The sequence below is a fragment of the Mixophyes fleayi genome, chromosome 4 (assembly GCF_038048845.1).
Source record: "Mixophyes fleayi isolate aMixFle1 chromosome 4, aMixFle1.hap1, whole genome shotgun sequence".
In the NCBI taxonomy this organism is placed as follows: domain Eukaryota; kingdom Metazoa; phylum Chordata; class Amphibia; order Anura; family Limnodynastidae; genus Mixophyes; species Mixophyes fleayi.
In genome coordinates this window covers 135,728,262-135,744,586 of record NC_134405.1, presented here as the reverse complement: position 1 = coordinate 135,744,586, position 16,325 = coordinate 135,728,262, and the positions used below count along the sequence as shown (strand labels likewise).

The 16,325-nt window shown below is 42.1% G+C and overlaps 1 protein-coding gene across 1 annotated transcript in view; it reads right to left on the bottom strand.

The window, feature by feature from the left end:
- IREB2 (iron responsive element binding protein 2) overlaps nt 1-16,325 on the bottom strand; it is a 59,125-nt gene that overhangs the window by 27,004 nt on the left and 15,796 nt on the right. Inside the window, exons 5-8 of the mRNA XM_075208404.1 lie at nt 4,751-4,888; nt 1,171-1,383; nt 980-1,049; nt 235-418 (exon numbers count right to left, since the gene is read on the bottom strand). Coding sequence (XP_075064505.1) covers nt 235-418; nt 980-1,049; nt 1,171-1,383; nt 4,751-4,888 — 605 coding nt within the window. The remainder of the gene's footprint in view (nt 1-234; nt 419-979; nt 1,050-1,170; nt 1,384-4,750; nt 4,889-16,325) is intronic.

Below are 16,325 nucleotides of genomic sequence, written 5' to 3'. Positions count from 1 at the left end.
TGACAAACCAGAACATCTTCCTCTAGCTTAATACATGTGAAAAACGCAAGTGGCTATGCGTTCCCATTGAATGTAATAGACTTTGTCAAGTGCGCTGACAAACAAACTTAGGAGATTTGTATTTTTTTTTTTTACTACAGCTCGATATATAAATAATAAAAATGTACATCTATCCCCTCAGAAAATCCCAAATCATTTAAGGGCATGTAAAGAGGAGAAAAAACATGTACTCACCCAAACCCAAGATTCCAAGGCCATTCACCATAGTGATGTGAGAGTCAGTACCAAGTACACTGTCTGGATATAAGAAACCTCTCTCTTCCATAACTAAACGGGATAGGTACTCCAGATTTATTTGATGCACAGTTCCAGTTTCTGGCGGAATCACGGTCACATTCTGGAAAGCCTTTGAACACCACTGACACAAAAAGGAGACACACACTGGAGAATGTATAGTTGCTGTGTTCACAAATTTGACAGGTACAAAAAAACCCCCCAAAAGCAAAATTTAGGAGCCAGCTTTTCGACTTATAAAAGTCTAGCAACAGAAGAGCTCTGCATAAAAGGCTCATCAACCAAATTACTTATCACCTTAGAGGAAGTTCTCTCCTGAAGTTGGTCACTGACCGGACACCCACGCCTGCTCACGAGCACTTGTTTATGATTATTAAGTAACCTAGAATAACTCAATCCCCCTCAATTTTTCCCTTGGTTCAGTTTCTCAGGGAATAACCTGTTTATTTTCATTTTTTTACTTGATGATAGTTGAGTAAATACATTAACTCAAGTACAATTTTAGATAGCTATTGTAAACATGTACTGTGTTGCACTGCTAGAACTCAGGTCAAGGCAGTCAGTCTACTCACTGCATGGAAAAAAGATAGAATTTGCAGCCCTTGCTCCACATGTTTAATTCAGGTGAAAAATGGGACCCTTTAGTTGGATCTGCTGCCAAGTGTAAATATGTCTTTGTCCTTACCTTGAAAAACTGAAGCCTCTCTTTATTCCTGTTAAATTCAATCTCAAGACTTTTCAGAGCAGCTTCTGGTCTATAATAAGAATGAGCAGAAATTGGTTTGTAAAACATAGGAAGACTTGGTATCTACAGAGCACTGCAGAACAATTTAAATATATGAGACTGCTACTAACTATATTCATAGAGAGTCTTACTCTGGAATGGGTTGCAAGTGGAAAGGACACAACATTGGGGTGTTCTCAATCTGCTCCCGAGAGTTTTTGCTTGATGTTCTTGAATTACAGGCCCCCTTACAGCCACTTTGTCCTCTACATTGTGATTTGGAACCTACTGATTTAGCAGGAGAGAGCTTGGATGCTGGTCGGTGTGGGTCAAGGAAGGCTGCACCAGGCACGCTCTGTGCAGCACTGCAGGGAGAAAGAAAAGTATGAATACACAAATAGATATTAGAATGATTAAAGTAATAAAGACATAATATTGCAATTTTCTTGAAGCATAGCTAAACTAATGATGAACTTAAACAATGGCTTTGCAGAGCAGATATATTTACCATCAAGATACAGAATAATTTGGCTTTGTTTTGAGCTAACAAATTCTAAAACGTTGAATTTAAGATCAATTCAATGAGGTCTTCATCAATATACAAAGTGCTCTACATCAAAGATGTCACTTTTGTAGCTACAAACTTGTTTATTATAATTTCTTAGAGGAATATCATGTAGTTCCTTTGCGTAGAGAAGCTATAATATTTTGTATTTATCCTTCAACGTTTATCCTCTGGATAAGGAAATTATTCCCTTATCAAGAAAATTAGAGAATTATACTCGGGTTACTTTCTTTTCCTTAAAATACTCCACGGCAGCACTTTTGGTAGATAATCTGGGTTAGTTCTTAAAACCACCTTGTCTGTATAAATGTTCAGAAAGGGCTCTTCACACCATAAACCATGTATGTCTCCCACTCGATACTAGGAATAGTACTTTTAGAGCGAGCCCCTTGAGAAATGCTCTGTAATGTTTTGAATGGATCTACAGTTAAAGCTTCCAGAACTGTATTGAGGTCCCAGGGAGCTAGGAAGGGTTTTATTCTTGTCTGTAACCTCTTCACTGCTTGGCAGAACTGGACAATAAGCTTATGCGATGCCAGCTTGGTATCAAGCAGAATGCTAAGAGCTGATATCTGTACCTTCAATGTGGAGGGAGCTAGTCCCTTAGCAAAGACCTCTTCAGGAATTCTAAGATCACCAGAACACTGGCTATCATGGGATCACTCGTCCTGTCCTTTGCCCAGAAAAGGGATCTTTCCCAGATCATGTAGTAAATTGTAGAGGAATTATTTTTCCTTGCTTGAACTAATATGTCTACCATTTCAGAAACACCTTTGAGTTTTAAGAGTGACCGCTCAGTCCCCAGTCCATGAAACGAGGGGGGAGTCCGGGTCTGCATATAAAATGGAGCCTTGATATGCGAAATTAGATCTGTCTGGCAACGGCCATGGTTGCTCCTGCAGCATGATACTCGTTACCAGAAACCAGGGGCGATGGGGCCAACATGGGAGGATTGCGATCACTTCTGCCGCTTCCTTCTTTATCTTCCTCAACAGCCAAGAGATAATTGTGAAAAAGCATGGGAAAGCATGAGATTGAAGTCCCATGCTATTGAAAAGGCGTCTATCCCAAGAGCCTTGCTGTCCCTGTAATGGGAGTAAAACTGGGGTATCTAGGTTTTGTCCCCCATTGCCATAAGATCTATTTCAGGAATCCCTACTTTTGACTTATAAGTTGAAAGACTTCCTTGTGCAAAATCCATTCTCTCGGATGTACTTGGTGTCTGCTTAGTTAGTTCACCAGGACATTGTTCTTATCTACCACATGGAGGGCTGAGAGCGATTTCAGATTATTTTCTGTCCACCACATTAGGGTGGTCACTTCTGCTGTCATTGCTCTGGTTTTGGTATCGCCTGGTTTGTTTATAAAGGCCACTACTGTTTTGTTGTCCGAGAATATTCTTAGATGCTTGGACCAGAGAGGCCTGAAAGTGTCAGACCGCATGCATGACTGCCCTCATTTCCAAGACGTTTCTACTCCTCCTGCTTTATCATTGTCTACATGTGAGCTCCCCAGGCTATAGAATTAGCATCCGTCGTGACAAACGTCCACTCTGGCTCTGAGAGAGCCACACCCTGACCTCCTAGGCCCAGATGCTGCCTCCAACCGAGGGACCATCTTGCTTTCTTTGGAAGGTTGTGCATAAAATCTAGTGATCCTACAGTCTGATCCCATTTGGCATACATACTTGACTGAAGGCTCCTTATGTGCTACCCTGCCCACAGAATGATACCTATAGTCGTGGAGAAAATTCCTAGAAGGTGGAGGGAGTTTCGTGTTGAAACTCGTGCTCGAGTTTGAACTTGATGTGCCAGGGACTGAATTTTGATATTTGTATCCTTTGACCTTTTCCCTTGCACAAGTTCCATAGGGGTACTGTTCAACCAAATAACAAGAATTACTGACTAGCTGACTAAGCTAAGAATATTAATAAAAACACTCACACTAAGGGCTTTTTTTGGAGTGGGTTCCTGGTCCATCTGTGCAGGTATTTCCAGCTTCTGGAATCCAGAGGCTTAAATGCACCTGAAGTAAACCATGAGCCACACTATGGGCGTTCGCTGCTTATAAGGAGTATCTACAGCGACATCTTTGTGATCCAAAAATGCATTGTACAAAACTGTTAATGTCCCCCCTTTGGGCGCCTTGTCTTGCCCTTCATTGCCAACTTTATAAATTTCCTATACCAGAAATATTAGGCCATCCACGGCACCCTCCACTGCTCATGCGCCCGCACAACATACGGGCATCCACTGCTCACGCGCCCGCACAACATACGGGCATCCACTGCTCATGCGCCCGCACAACATACGGGCATCCACTGCTCATGCGCCCGCACAACATACGGGCATCCACTGCTCATGCGCCCGCACAACATACGGGCATCCACTGCTCATGCGCCCGCACAACATACGGGCATCCACTGCTCATGCGCCCGCACAACATACGGGCATCCACTGCTCATGCGCCCGCACAACATACGGGCATCCACTGCTCGTGCGCCCGCACGGAGTCTTGGGGACCACAACGCATGCGCCCACACAGGACACAGTTTACTGGATCATCCAGCCAGACCTACACTCCTTTCACAGAGGTGCATTTAGCGGGAAGGATACAGCATTCACTGATAGTTGTCTGTTAAAGGAGGCGTGGGAGGGTTAGACTCGCCATCCAGCTCCAGCCCTGCACAGGCCCCATTACTGGTACTCTACTGCAGCCAGAAAGCTTCCAAGGAAAAGCCAGACCTAGATTTAGGTAAGCCCTAATAGAACAAAAACAAAAAAAAAAAAAAACACTACCCTGCCTACTCATGCTGAGACAGGAAAAAAAATTATACCAGTATGGAGGAGGAGCCACCTTATATACACTCCAGGTGGAAAAGTTTTTTCCTGTCTACACTCAGCCGAGTAGGGTATTAACCCATTGTGTGGGCTGCCATGGAGTAGGAAAATAAGATTAGTAATGCAGGGAGAATTAGATATACAATCATCCCAGAGACATACAGGGTGCCATGCAGCCAGGATACAAGATTTTTAAATCTTCAGTTATATAGTGAAACATAGAAAGAAATGTGCATGTTCTGGTACATATAAAATTGCAAACTTATCATACAAATAAACATTTGAAGACATGCAATGGGTGCTAATTCACTATGAAAACGTCAATACCATTTAGTGAAATCCAGCTGCAAAGAATGATCTGCGATGAGGTCTGTGGGGCAAGCGGGATTCACTAATGTAGGATCTTTATCCAGTTTCTTCACAGCATCTCTCATTGCAGCAAAATCAACCATGGCAGGAATGCCCCTGCAACAAGAGAAAACACCTTATCAGACAAGTGAATAGAAAAAAAAAAAAAGAAAGAAAAGTAAAAACAAAATAAAAAAGCAAACAAAAGAAAAAGAAACAAGTCATGGGTTAAATAACTGCAAACCCTTTGTAGAAACTCTTAGAAAGAGCTAATAGATACTTCAGATAAGACAGCATTTCCTCAAGGAAGTAGTCTTGCTGTGAAGAACGGGTAGTCATTTTTAAATTACTTTACAGGTGATAAATTAGACAATAGCAACAAATAACGAGTTGCAGTCTACTAAAACGACAGAGGCTACTCTCCAGAGACGCATGTACGGGCTAACTAGAGATGTAATCGCTCAAATCTATACCATAGCTTATATAAGACATAGTGCAGCTCAGAGAGATGCTGACTTCTGGCACATCAACTGAATGTATTCTCCCGTGGCCAGTTTTTGGAGTGAAGTAGTGAACTTTCTCACTGTACCACCAATTGACCCCAAAATCAGATATTTTATTTTAATTTACTTGTAAGTCAGTTTCCATTGTAGTTTTATGGGGAAAATGGTGGGTTATCGAGCATGCCCCCCAGGAGGTTGCACACCAAGTGCCTCAGTTAGAATTGGACACATCCAACTTTCAGGCACAGAAACCCACTTTGTATCAAAGAGCATTTGCAGTAAAAAGTGGAATTTTGAATTTAATGTAAGAGAAACAAAAAAGGATTAAATAAATCTATATTTTTTTTTTTTAAATTCCCTTCTCTAAAAGTGTAACCAGCACCAATTCCTATAGTCTAGGCTGGCTAATGTGGAAGGACAAAGAGCGTAAGGGAGAAGCAGATCGAGAATAGCAAAAAAAGGCAACAAGCCAACCACATAAGAAACAGACTGTGGCGAAACTAATGGAAAAGCCCTGTGTCCCCCAATGAACTACAAAAGAAAAGAATTTAGCGGCGAGTATAAAAATACTCTGACTTCTGATATTGCATTTGGGGACATAAGCATGTGGGACATTTCAAAGCAGCCCTCAGAAGACCAGGATGGGAAGAATGATACAGGCAAAAAGCCAACACATCCAAGTGCACTCAAAACAGGTGTCTACTGACACAAGAATTTCGTAAAACTTGGTGAGGACCCCCTTGCATAGCTGGTCCAAACAAAACGGATTCTAAAAGAACCATGATGTAACAATGATGCTGGTGGAGTATGCAGTGACCCTGAAGATAAAAATGCCCCCTTAAAAAACAAAAACACAGCCCTGAGGATGAGTTGTGTTGATGTATCCAGTGTGAAACTGCCAGTTTGGGGGCCACCCAACCTTTGTGAGGTCTTAAAGGACAGACGGAGAAAAAAAAAAAAAACCAGACCAAATGAGGCACACAACATCCAAGGAGTGTTGTGTCACTTTGAGGATGCGAAAGACAAGGGCAAAACGACAGTTGGAAACAAACTGGTTAAAATTAAATGAGAGAAACAACCTTCTGGAGAAATTCAGTCCTATTACTACTAATAATAAATAATAGAGCTCCGAAAAACTGCACCTTGCAGGAATGCACCGCCTATTCGGATATGGTGGAGATATTAGGCGGTCACCTTCCATGTCAACATTTTAAGAGGTATGTTACAAATAGGTTCAAAATGGCTATCCTGCAATACTCCGAGAGCAAATATCAAATCCCAAGTTTACACCAGAAACCATAGGAAGAAGCCACATGGACTATCTTCCACTTAACCCTTTTGTTTATGCGTGTGAGCATAGCCAAAGGGGGTAAAAGTAAGACTATCAACTGGTAGTCCCAGGAAACAAACCATGGCATCCACATGCAACAGTTAAGGGATACAAGTACAGAGCCATGATCCACAGCACTTTAAAGCTGTAACAAAACGACTTGAGGTCCATCTCACCAACAGGAGATGCCTTGATGCTGGTAGGTGAGCTTAACCCCAATATAGCTATATTGTGCACAAAATTCTCCTTTATGTAATGCCGACAGTGATTTTTATAAACTTGTTTGATTCTGAGCACCTGACATCATTTCTCTTTTATTTGCACTTGCACACTGACCTCATTTGTCCTTGGCTGCAGTCTCAAATAATTTTATTCACTTGTACACATTTCATTAATTTAAAGAAGCGCGCCTCTTTCTATTTCACTACTCTAGCTCAGATGTCCCTTCATCTGATTTCCATATGAAGTGCGACTTTTGAAAAACAAGTCCGTTTTTTTACCCAATATAATGGGGGGCTCTGAACTGGCTTTCCATTTCATAATGTACCCCAGGTGAATGATGTAAGAAACTATGGTGGCATAGATTTATTGGACAAGTACCAGATAGCACAGTGATTCAGTTGAGAACAAAGTTAAACATAGCCACCAATTCTAGGAAGTTTAAGAAAAACTGATTTTTGGGAAACAAACATCCCTGAACAGCAAAAGAATTCAGGATGCCATCCGAATCTGACATTGACTTGCTTTTCTGAATACCATATGCCACCAAAGGGGGCAGGAGAGTTACCTAAGAAAGGTACTGGAGGGTATCAGTGTTTGACTGAGGAAAGTTCGTCCTATTTTGCCCCCCCCCCCCCCAAAAAAAAAAAAAAAAGGGGGGGGGGGATAAATTTGAGAGGGAGGGAGGGGGGACAATTTTCATAAGTACATTTCTCACCAAATCAACTCTTTGCTCGATGATGTGGTCTTAAAAAGGATCATATTTGTGTTGGTGGAAGACAACTTGTATAATTAAAATTTGTAGGATTGCTTAATCAATCAATGACCTCCACAGAGACCTTAGGAGTTTTGTCAACATTCTGATATGAAATGGCCAAAGACTTAAAAGTAGATCAAGTGACTGCAAATCACAAGCAGTCAGTTTCATAAAAAACGATCCGATAATAACTTCACAGAGCAGTAGAGCTGCACTGCAAAAACAGCTCATCACACCTGGCAACGCACCTTTGCCAATTCATTGGTGCAAGGAGCACAGGTAGTAGACTACTGAGCAGTGAAGGTGATACAGTCTCATGAATCATCCTTCACCATGTTGTCAACAAACGGACGAGTGCATGTGTGGCACCAACCTACAGAATTTTTGAACTATGAAGGGCTCACGTAACTAATGTTGTGAGTGTGAGGTGCATTTTCCTGGCATTATTTGGGTGCAGTTATTCCCTTAGAACGCAAAGTCAAAGCTAAATTGATACTTAATGAAACAGTGATCTTGGTGCAGTATGTCTTTCGTTTCTGAAGGGGTGCATACCTGGATACCACTGCCCCCATCTACACATGCGGGTGCTCATTGGATTGATCAGTATGGCACGGATGTTATCCATATATCATGTTCTTCTCAATTACCAAGAGAGATCCAAATTGAGCATTTATGGGATATTCTGGAATGCCCGAGTGCTTTTTCCACCACTGTCAACTAGGTGCCAAATGAGAGGCTTTCTGAATAGTACTACAGACTCCCCTTGGACAAATCCACACATTGGTAAACTCATGCTATTGCACCTACAGGCTGCCTTACTGGCTAAATATAGTGGCCAAACACCCCATCAAGTGACGTTATACTAGGATTTCCATTATCGTTCAGTAACTGTACATCACATAAAATGCCAGATGTATGTGACATTTGTGTCTTCCTAGATAGCAACCACATGTACAATCCATACGGTGTGCTACACATTAAATAGACACATGTATTAACACCAAATGTATGGTCATTCTGATGCAAGCTTTAACAGATAGCACATGACCACATGTTTATTTTTGCTGGCCATACATAGCCCTTGTATGTGAGACAATCTGAATTGTGTATATACATAGCACTCAACCTCAAGATTTGTGCTTTCATACATGGCCACCTTGTGCAATTATTTAATTTCTGGTTATACGCAGCCTCAAGATTTTAAATGGTTAAACATAGCCATCATATATGAGGCACTCTGATGTTTTCTTACTCATAACAAACATCCACAAAGGTCTGAGTAGTCATAGATAGCTACAATATCTGAGGCACTGAGGTAACTGTATACATATTATGCAGGAAATAGCATTAATGACACAAAACAACCAGGGAATGTAGAAACTATTCTAGCTCCTAAAGGCCAAATATGCAAGTACACACACACACACACACACACACACACACACACACACACAGTATACATAGATAATGAAGGACCTCTGCAAAACATTATTGACTGCTGTCAAATACAGTCGGTGACCAGCTCCAAATTGCCAGGTCTGCAAGTAGCCTGGCAAACACAAAAATGACTGTTTATTAACCAAAGCTGAAAACTAAGCCAGCTTTTCTCTTGAACGAAATATACAGCTCAGGGAAAAACAAGCCCTCAAAGCTAGAAAACCAAAACCACTGCACAAAGTATAGATGTAGGGCATAACAAAAACGATACAAATTAACCAAACCTAAATCAGAATGCCCTGCAAGTTGCACAGACACATAAGGAGGGATCTTGCTCTGAGGCCTTCTACTGATTTACCTGGAGGTTTCAGTATGCCTTATACCTCTCCTTGCTCAGTGGTCAGCCACCAATACACTGAATAAAGCTTAATGAATACTTTGCTTTGTTCAGATGAATTCTCAGGAACCTGACACAAAAGGAAAGTTCTATAACATCTCCAGGATGCTAAACTAACAAGGTACAGAAAAATATATAGAAACCAGCCTCACAGGGCATATCAGGGTTTATAGATGGCAGAATTTATTCTTTTGTCCTAACCCTGTTGGTGGATAGGAGTTATCTTCTCATCTGTACTGGCTAAGAGTGATAAATAAAAAATATAAGTATAATATTAAACATTTATAATTTAAAGCATACAAGTTGATCAACTAGTTTTTAAATAGATTACTTAAAAGACTACCTTTACAGAAACCTAAGGATTGCCTAATATTTAACAAATATTTAATGCTACCTATTGCGGTTTTACTACTTTTTTTTTTATACACTTCAGTGTTTCCCAATGAAATGAGAAAGTCCTGCCTACTGAATACGATGCAGCTGCAACACCCAGCTTTATAATACTGTATAACAATGCTAAACACCACCAACTCTTGTGATAGCAAGAAATGGTTGAAAAAAATAATTACTCACAGTGAACAGACTAAGGTGCATACACAGGATTTGAATCTTAGAGCAGAGACCGTTACGAAAGCAGAGTGTAGAAAGGATCAGTTTAATATGTACACTGCAGTGATCCGGTCTTTTCCTACCTCTATACTGGTCTCTGACTTCAATAATTCAACTTTCCCTCTCTTTTAGTATCTCCCTATCACTCTTATGTTTTGAATAAAAAAAATTATTGGGGTTTACAAAAGGAAATGCAAGACAAGAAAAAATCCAAAGTAGTCAAATGTAGGAGCGATAAAAAACAACAAAAAAAACAAAACAGAAAAGAAAAACAAGTGCAAGGCTCCAAATACTGACAGCAATGTTATAATGTTATGCCCTAGGCGATACGGCAATGGGGGGCGGGGAGTGAGGGGAGAGGGCTAAAAAAAATGGCAGAGCGAAATAGAGGGAAGAGGAGGAAGTCACTATTCACTATTGAGCATGATGGTGTAAGTGAGTGATGTAAGGAGAGTACCAACTATCAGGGAGGTTAGAAAGGTTAGAATGCGAAGGGTGGGGGAGATCCATGGTACTCTGTCCAGGGGCTCCAGACAAACGTTAAGGGGGCAGGGGTGCAACGCAATATTTTCCATGTGGTAAGCCTGCCAGATGCGATTGATAATGGAGGGAAGAGGTGGTAGCTCTGGGTTTTTCCAGAACAGAGCGATTTCACATTTCACGGCACTAAGGATATGTGTGATGAATTTTTGAGCATGTTTAGGGACACTGGGAAGGAGACTGGAGAGCAAGGAGTATGAGTGATGTTGAAAATGAAGCGGTGAGTAGATTTCCCAGAAGGGGGTTAGTTTTAGACAGTGACACCAGATGTAGGACAAGGTACCCACCCGACTACACAGGTGCCAGCATAGCAGAGACACGCCTGGGTAGATAGTGTGGAGTCTTCAGGGAACAGATACCAATGATAATATACTTTTCAAGGTTTTAGCTAGATGAAGGCGAATTTTGTCCCAGTCCTTCGGTGTAAGCATTTTCCCTCCTCCCATTTGAGTTCATGTTGGTCCTTGGGAGGGCGTTTGCTTTGCAAAATAAGGTGCTAGAAAGTAGAAATGAGACCTCTAGAGGAAGAGCGGAGTGAGCAAAAGGACACTAGTGGGGAGGTCAGTTGGATGTCAGTCCCTGTAAGTCTGATAGTGTCATAGAAATGTTGGAGTGATCAAAATTGGCCATTGATCTTTGCAAACATAAATATTTCCAATGGGGGAACAAGCTGTTAGCATGGGCGTTGAGAGCCCAATGCGCTGCTTCTTTCATACATTCAGTGAAGGATGCCAGTGGGAAGGAGAGCCATTTGACAGACTCAGCATTTAATGCCTACTATTCTCTGTGAAATAACATTGCTGGACCTTCGACTAACATTGCTTGACCCTTGGCGACTCAAAATTCTAAATGGGAATAGATAAGCGACTACCACCAGAAATGCAATTTTGCCAAGCTCTCAGAGTCTGACAGGGAGATGCTGGACCATCCCTTTATTCTAAAAGAATAAAAGGTTATCGCCTCTATGCCGTGTGGCAAAAGCCCAGGACCCAGGATGGGTTCACCATTGGCTACTATAAGATGTTTAACCAAGTGCTAAATCCTCTTCTCTTGGGGATCTTTCCTTTGCAATTGATGCGGAGAAGGCTTTTGACAAGGTGGATTGGCAATTCCTCAAGGGGTTGCTGGAACACATGGGAATAGGACCAGTCTGTCCTCACAGAATCATCTGCCTTTACAGGAACCCTACTGCATGCATTAAAATTAATGTCCCTCTTTCTGACACATTTTCCATCTACAATGACATGCGTCAGGGCTGCCCGCTTTCCCCATTGATATTGTCCTTTGCATGGAGGCCCTGACAAAGTCCATTAGTAATAATCCCAATGTGACTGGGGTGTGGGTGGGAGAGATGGAGCACGTTAGCCCTTTACGCAGATGATTTGCTGGTCACGTTCACCAATCCTACAATCTTATTGCACAATTTAAGGCTCAAATTTGAGAACTTTTGGACACTGTCCAACTTCAAAACGAATTATACAAAATCTACGGCCCTGAATCTTTCCAACCCGCCACATGTTCTTGAAGGGCTCCGTTGTTCCTTCACCTTCACCCTCTCAATATCTAGGGGTATTATTGCTAAGGGACCTCTCTACCTTGTATAAAATCAATTTTACCCCTCCAATTCCCATTCAACTGGTTGCCAATGGACATGTATGTATTTTATTGTTATTTTTATTCTGATTATATCTTTATATGAACTACCATATATTTACTAGTTACATGGACATACTCAATTTAGTCCGTTTAGACACATCATTTGTGAATTAATTTATACAGCTTTTAGTCCCAGTGTTTTTAAACATTTGGTTTCAATTACCAATTTACTAGACCTATGTATTATATTTATTGAGACATTAAAAAATATATATTTTATATACTATTATCTCTTGTTTTATGTAACCTGCCATGGTTTCCTTTGATTTTTCTAGCGATATATATAGCCACACCTATATATCACTATTCAGCGCTGCTTTTTCTTTTTGGTCTGTGGTTCTTTTTGATTGAGGGCTGGCACATGGCCTTGCCTTGCAGCTGAGATGTGTGTTTATTTGGTGTGGTGCAGTCCAGCACGGGATTCCGTTTTCTTTAAATGGACATGTATGTGCCTTCTCTCTCCTACAGCAAAAATTGGACCTACATGCATTGGAGTTCTGGCTGTACTTGCAGGCCAGATGTTCTCTACAGACGAAAGCTGTTATGGAGGGAGGGAGTAGGAACTTGTCTGGCTTGGAGGAGCTGTGCTGTATCTCCACAGAACGAAAACAATCTCAACTATTTACCAACTGCTTATTTTTAACATCTACCCGTCCTGCCAGGTTATGGTGTTGCATGGGACAGGGAACCGGAGAGGCCCATCTCTGACCAATTTTGGACTAGTACGATCCAATACACCCTGGTGAGCTCTACCAGCCTACCAATGGTGGAAACGCAGTACAAGGTTCTTTCACGTTAGTACAGGTGTCGCTTCCAATTAAGATGCACCCGGGTGTCACAGTGTCATGCTGGAGATGAGGTTCGTGGACGGGATGCTCTCTCCACATATGGTGGATGTGTCCTGTCAAAGCGCAATACTGGTGCATGGTGCAAACAGTTGCGGAGGAAATCATGGGATGCTCCGTTCCGGAAGGCCCTGATTTCTGACTGTTCAGCTTCCTAGAAGCTTCCATTTCCCAAAATAAAAAATCACTACACCGATATTTGAGCAACGCAGCCACAGCGGTTACCCCAGTCCATCGGAGGTGCCCTGCCTCCCCCAACATGCAAGAATGGTTCTGACGGATTGATCTTTATAGGCTCATGGAGGACATTGCCCTTTCTGGACTAAAGAAAGTTACTGAATATACAGCAATGTGGCTCCGCTGGCTTGAATTTAAGGAATGTCCATCTTACCGCTCCCTCATGGACTGTGAACAGCCTTCTATCGCTAGTGGATCATCTGGGTGGGCACACTGGGGGGGTCAGGCCTGACATACACTCCTGTTTGGCATCCCTTTCCTAGCAAAGTTGCATTAACATGTGAGGAGTCCCCATTTTGCGCACGATTCCCACCCACTTTTCTTCTTGCCTTCTCGCCCCACTCTCTGCACCTTCCCACCTTATTTTTCCCCTCTCGTCTGGCATGCATGGTTTGTCTTTACATTTTGCATCATTTATTTGTTGATGGACTACAACGTTTTCAATTACCTTTACATTATGTTTCATCTGCTGTATGCATTCCCCCAATCTTTCAATAAAATGAAATTACACAAAGTAAAGTTGGCAGAGTTGAAGATATTGAAAAAACAGGACGAGGGGATGCGGTATTGTGCCTATAGAGCAGAAAATGTGGAGAACAGTTGAAGGGGGGCTAGGTCATTAAAGAATTTAATGTCATAAAACGTCCAAAATAAGAATTGAGTCAGGAGGAGGGGGAGGGGTGAGGAAGGGTTGCTCCATAGGCAAGTCATACGCCAGGAGCTGGAGCTAGGGCCATAAGACGTCACAGTGTGGGACCAGCTCGTGAGCGAGAACGCTAGAGGAGCGGGGGAGGGCAGTGTTGAGGGTTAAGCCACAGGCAGGAGAGTAGGTGTTGGAGAGAGCAGCTTTAATATCAACCCATACCCTGCGTCCAGGAGGCGAATAGGATAGGATACATTGAGTAATATGGGTGGCTCAATAATATTTAATAAAGTGGGAGACCCTCCATTATCTGAAGGCGTCCCAAGGATCTGTTCTGAGCACCTCCTTTTACATCTCCTCCCTTTGTGATCTCATTAGCTCCATTGGTCTCCATGATCATTTGTATGACGACAACCCCCAAATTTATCTGCCCCTGAGCTTTCCCTCAACTCTCCTGCTGTTTTCCAGCAGTTTTGTCTTTGATGTCCCAGTGCATTCTGAAACTCAAAATATCAAAGCCTGAAATTATAGTCATCAACCGTGCACCCCAGGACCCCCACGCTCTATCCATTGAAAACACTACACTCTGTATCTCAAGTCTAGCCTAGGGGACATCTTGAGTTTCCCCGCTCTTTCACTCCACACCTTCAGTCCCTCTCCAAATACTGCCTCTTCCACCTCCTTAACATTTCCAGAATCCTGCCCTCACTCACCATGGAAGCAACCAAAACTCTCATTTACGGTCCTTCCTAACTCCAGGATCTCTTTAGCCTATCCTCAATGCCATTGCCAGTCTTATTTTCCTCTATCTCTGTGGTAAATCACTACACTGGCTCCGAGAATCGTGTCAAAGCTACAAAACCTCAGCCACATCACCAAACTCATCTCTACCCACACTTCTTCCAGTTTCCTCCGCTCAACCAACAACCTCTGTTTTTCAACCACACCGATTACCTCCTCGCACTCCCACCTGCAGGATTTCACCTGGGCTGCTCCCCACCTGTGGAATGCATTCCATGGCTTCAAGCATGTCCTTCAACCCCACTTCTTTATTAAAGTCCATCAGCCCCAACTCTTTTTTTTTTTTTTTTTGATCATCAATATTTTTTTTGAAATTTTTCAAAAATATATGGAGGTACAGAAAAAAAGGAGAGGGCAAATCACACAAGGAAGAACACATGGGGACCCCAACACAGAGGGGGGGGGGGGGGGTCACTCAGTTGAAGCAAGGCTCATAAAATCAGCAATATACATAGAGTAAAAACAAGTATACAGGGTGAGTCAAAAGTCACAGTACACCCTTTTATTTCAAAAACTCTACAGGAATTGGGCCGATTGGCCGATTTTAAGATGGCGCCCATGTTTGGTACATACCGTAAAAGATAGACCATGTCACCCATACCTTACTGGAGTATTCAGGTTTCCCAATTCCTATATACATTTTTGAAATAAAAGGGTGTACTGCGACTTTTGACTCACCCTGTAGATCAAATCACATTAACCTTCATTTTGACAGTCTGAAAATACTCCCAGCATGTCAGGGGTGCCGCGGAGGGTGTGATCTGTTCGTTGGGGTGGGGGAATTCTACGAGGGCCACTGGAGAGGGGAATGGTGGTGTGTCTCGGGGTGCCCCAGGGCTGTCTGTGACATTCATGCCACCTAAACCATCTCATGAGAGCTGATGCAGATGTGGAATAGGGCATGTTTATTGTTTCTATTTAAAAGGTGTACTGAATCTTGGAAATGATTCGGGTAATACTAGGAGTGGAGGGGGACTTCCAGTTTTGGGCTATTGTCGCTCTAGCAGCTATCAATATGTGCCCCAAAAGATATCTGTCCTTATCAGGCCCCTCTTAACGCCTTTGCCTCTACCACCACCTTCACTCAGTGCAACCGCATGCATTTACCCTTTCCTTTTAGCAAGTAAGCGCTCACAAGCAGGGCCATTTCCTCATGCTCTCCTTACACTTTCGTATCTTCTGCATCTCCTGGTCTGCTTACCCAGGCCAGCTTTCTCGAGCCCATACTCATGCGCACAAGACTAATTCACATGGCCTTTGTATACCACTTATACTCGCTGGTCATGTAAATTACGTGATCTTGACCTGCAATACTATGTTCTCTGTATGTATTCTGTTCATTCATAGTGGACTGGTCTTTGTATAAATTATGTATAGTGCATTTAGGTACTTTCGTACTGTCAGTGCATTGTATATTACTGTAAATGTGGACTCATAATATACATTTCAACACATATATATATATATATATATATATATATATATATATAATTAATTTAATTAAATTATTGTACTTACAGGACTTTGCTTTTCCTGAAAGTTCCAGTATCAAAGAAAGTATACTTGTTCTAAGTTTCTGC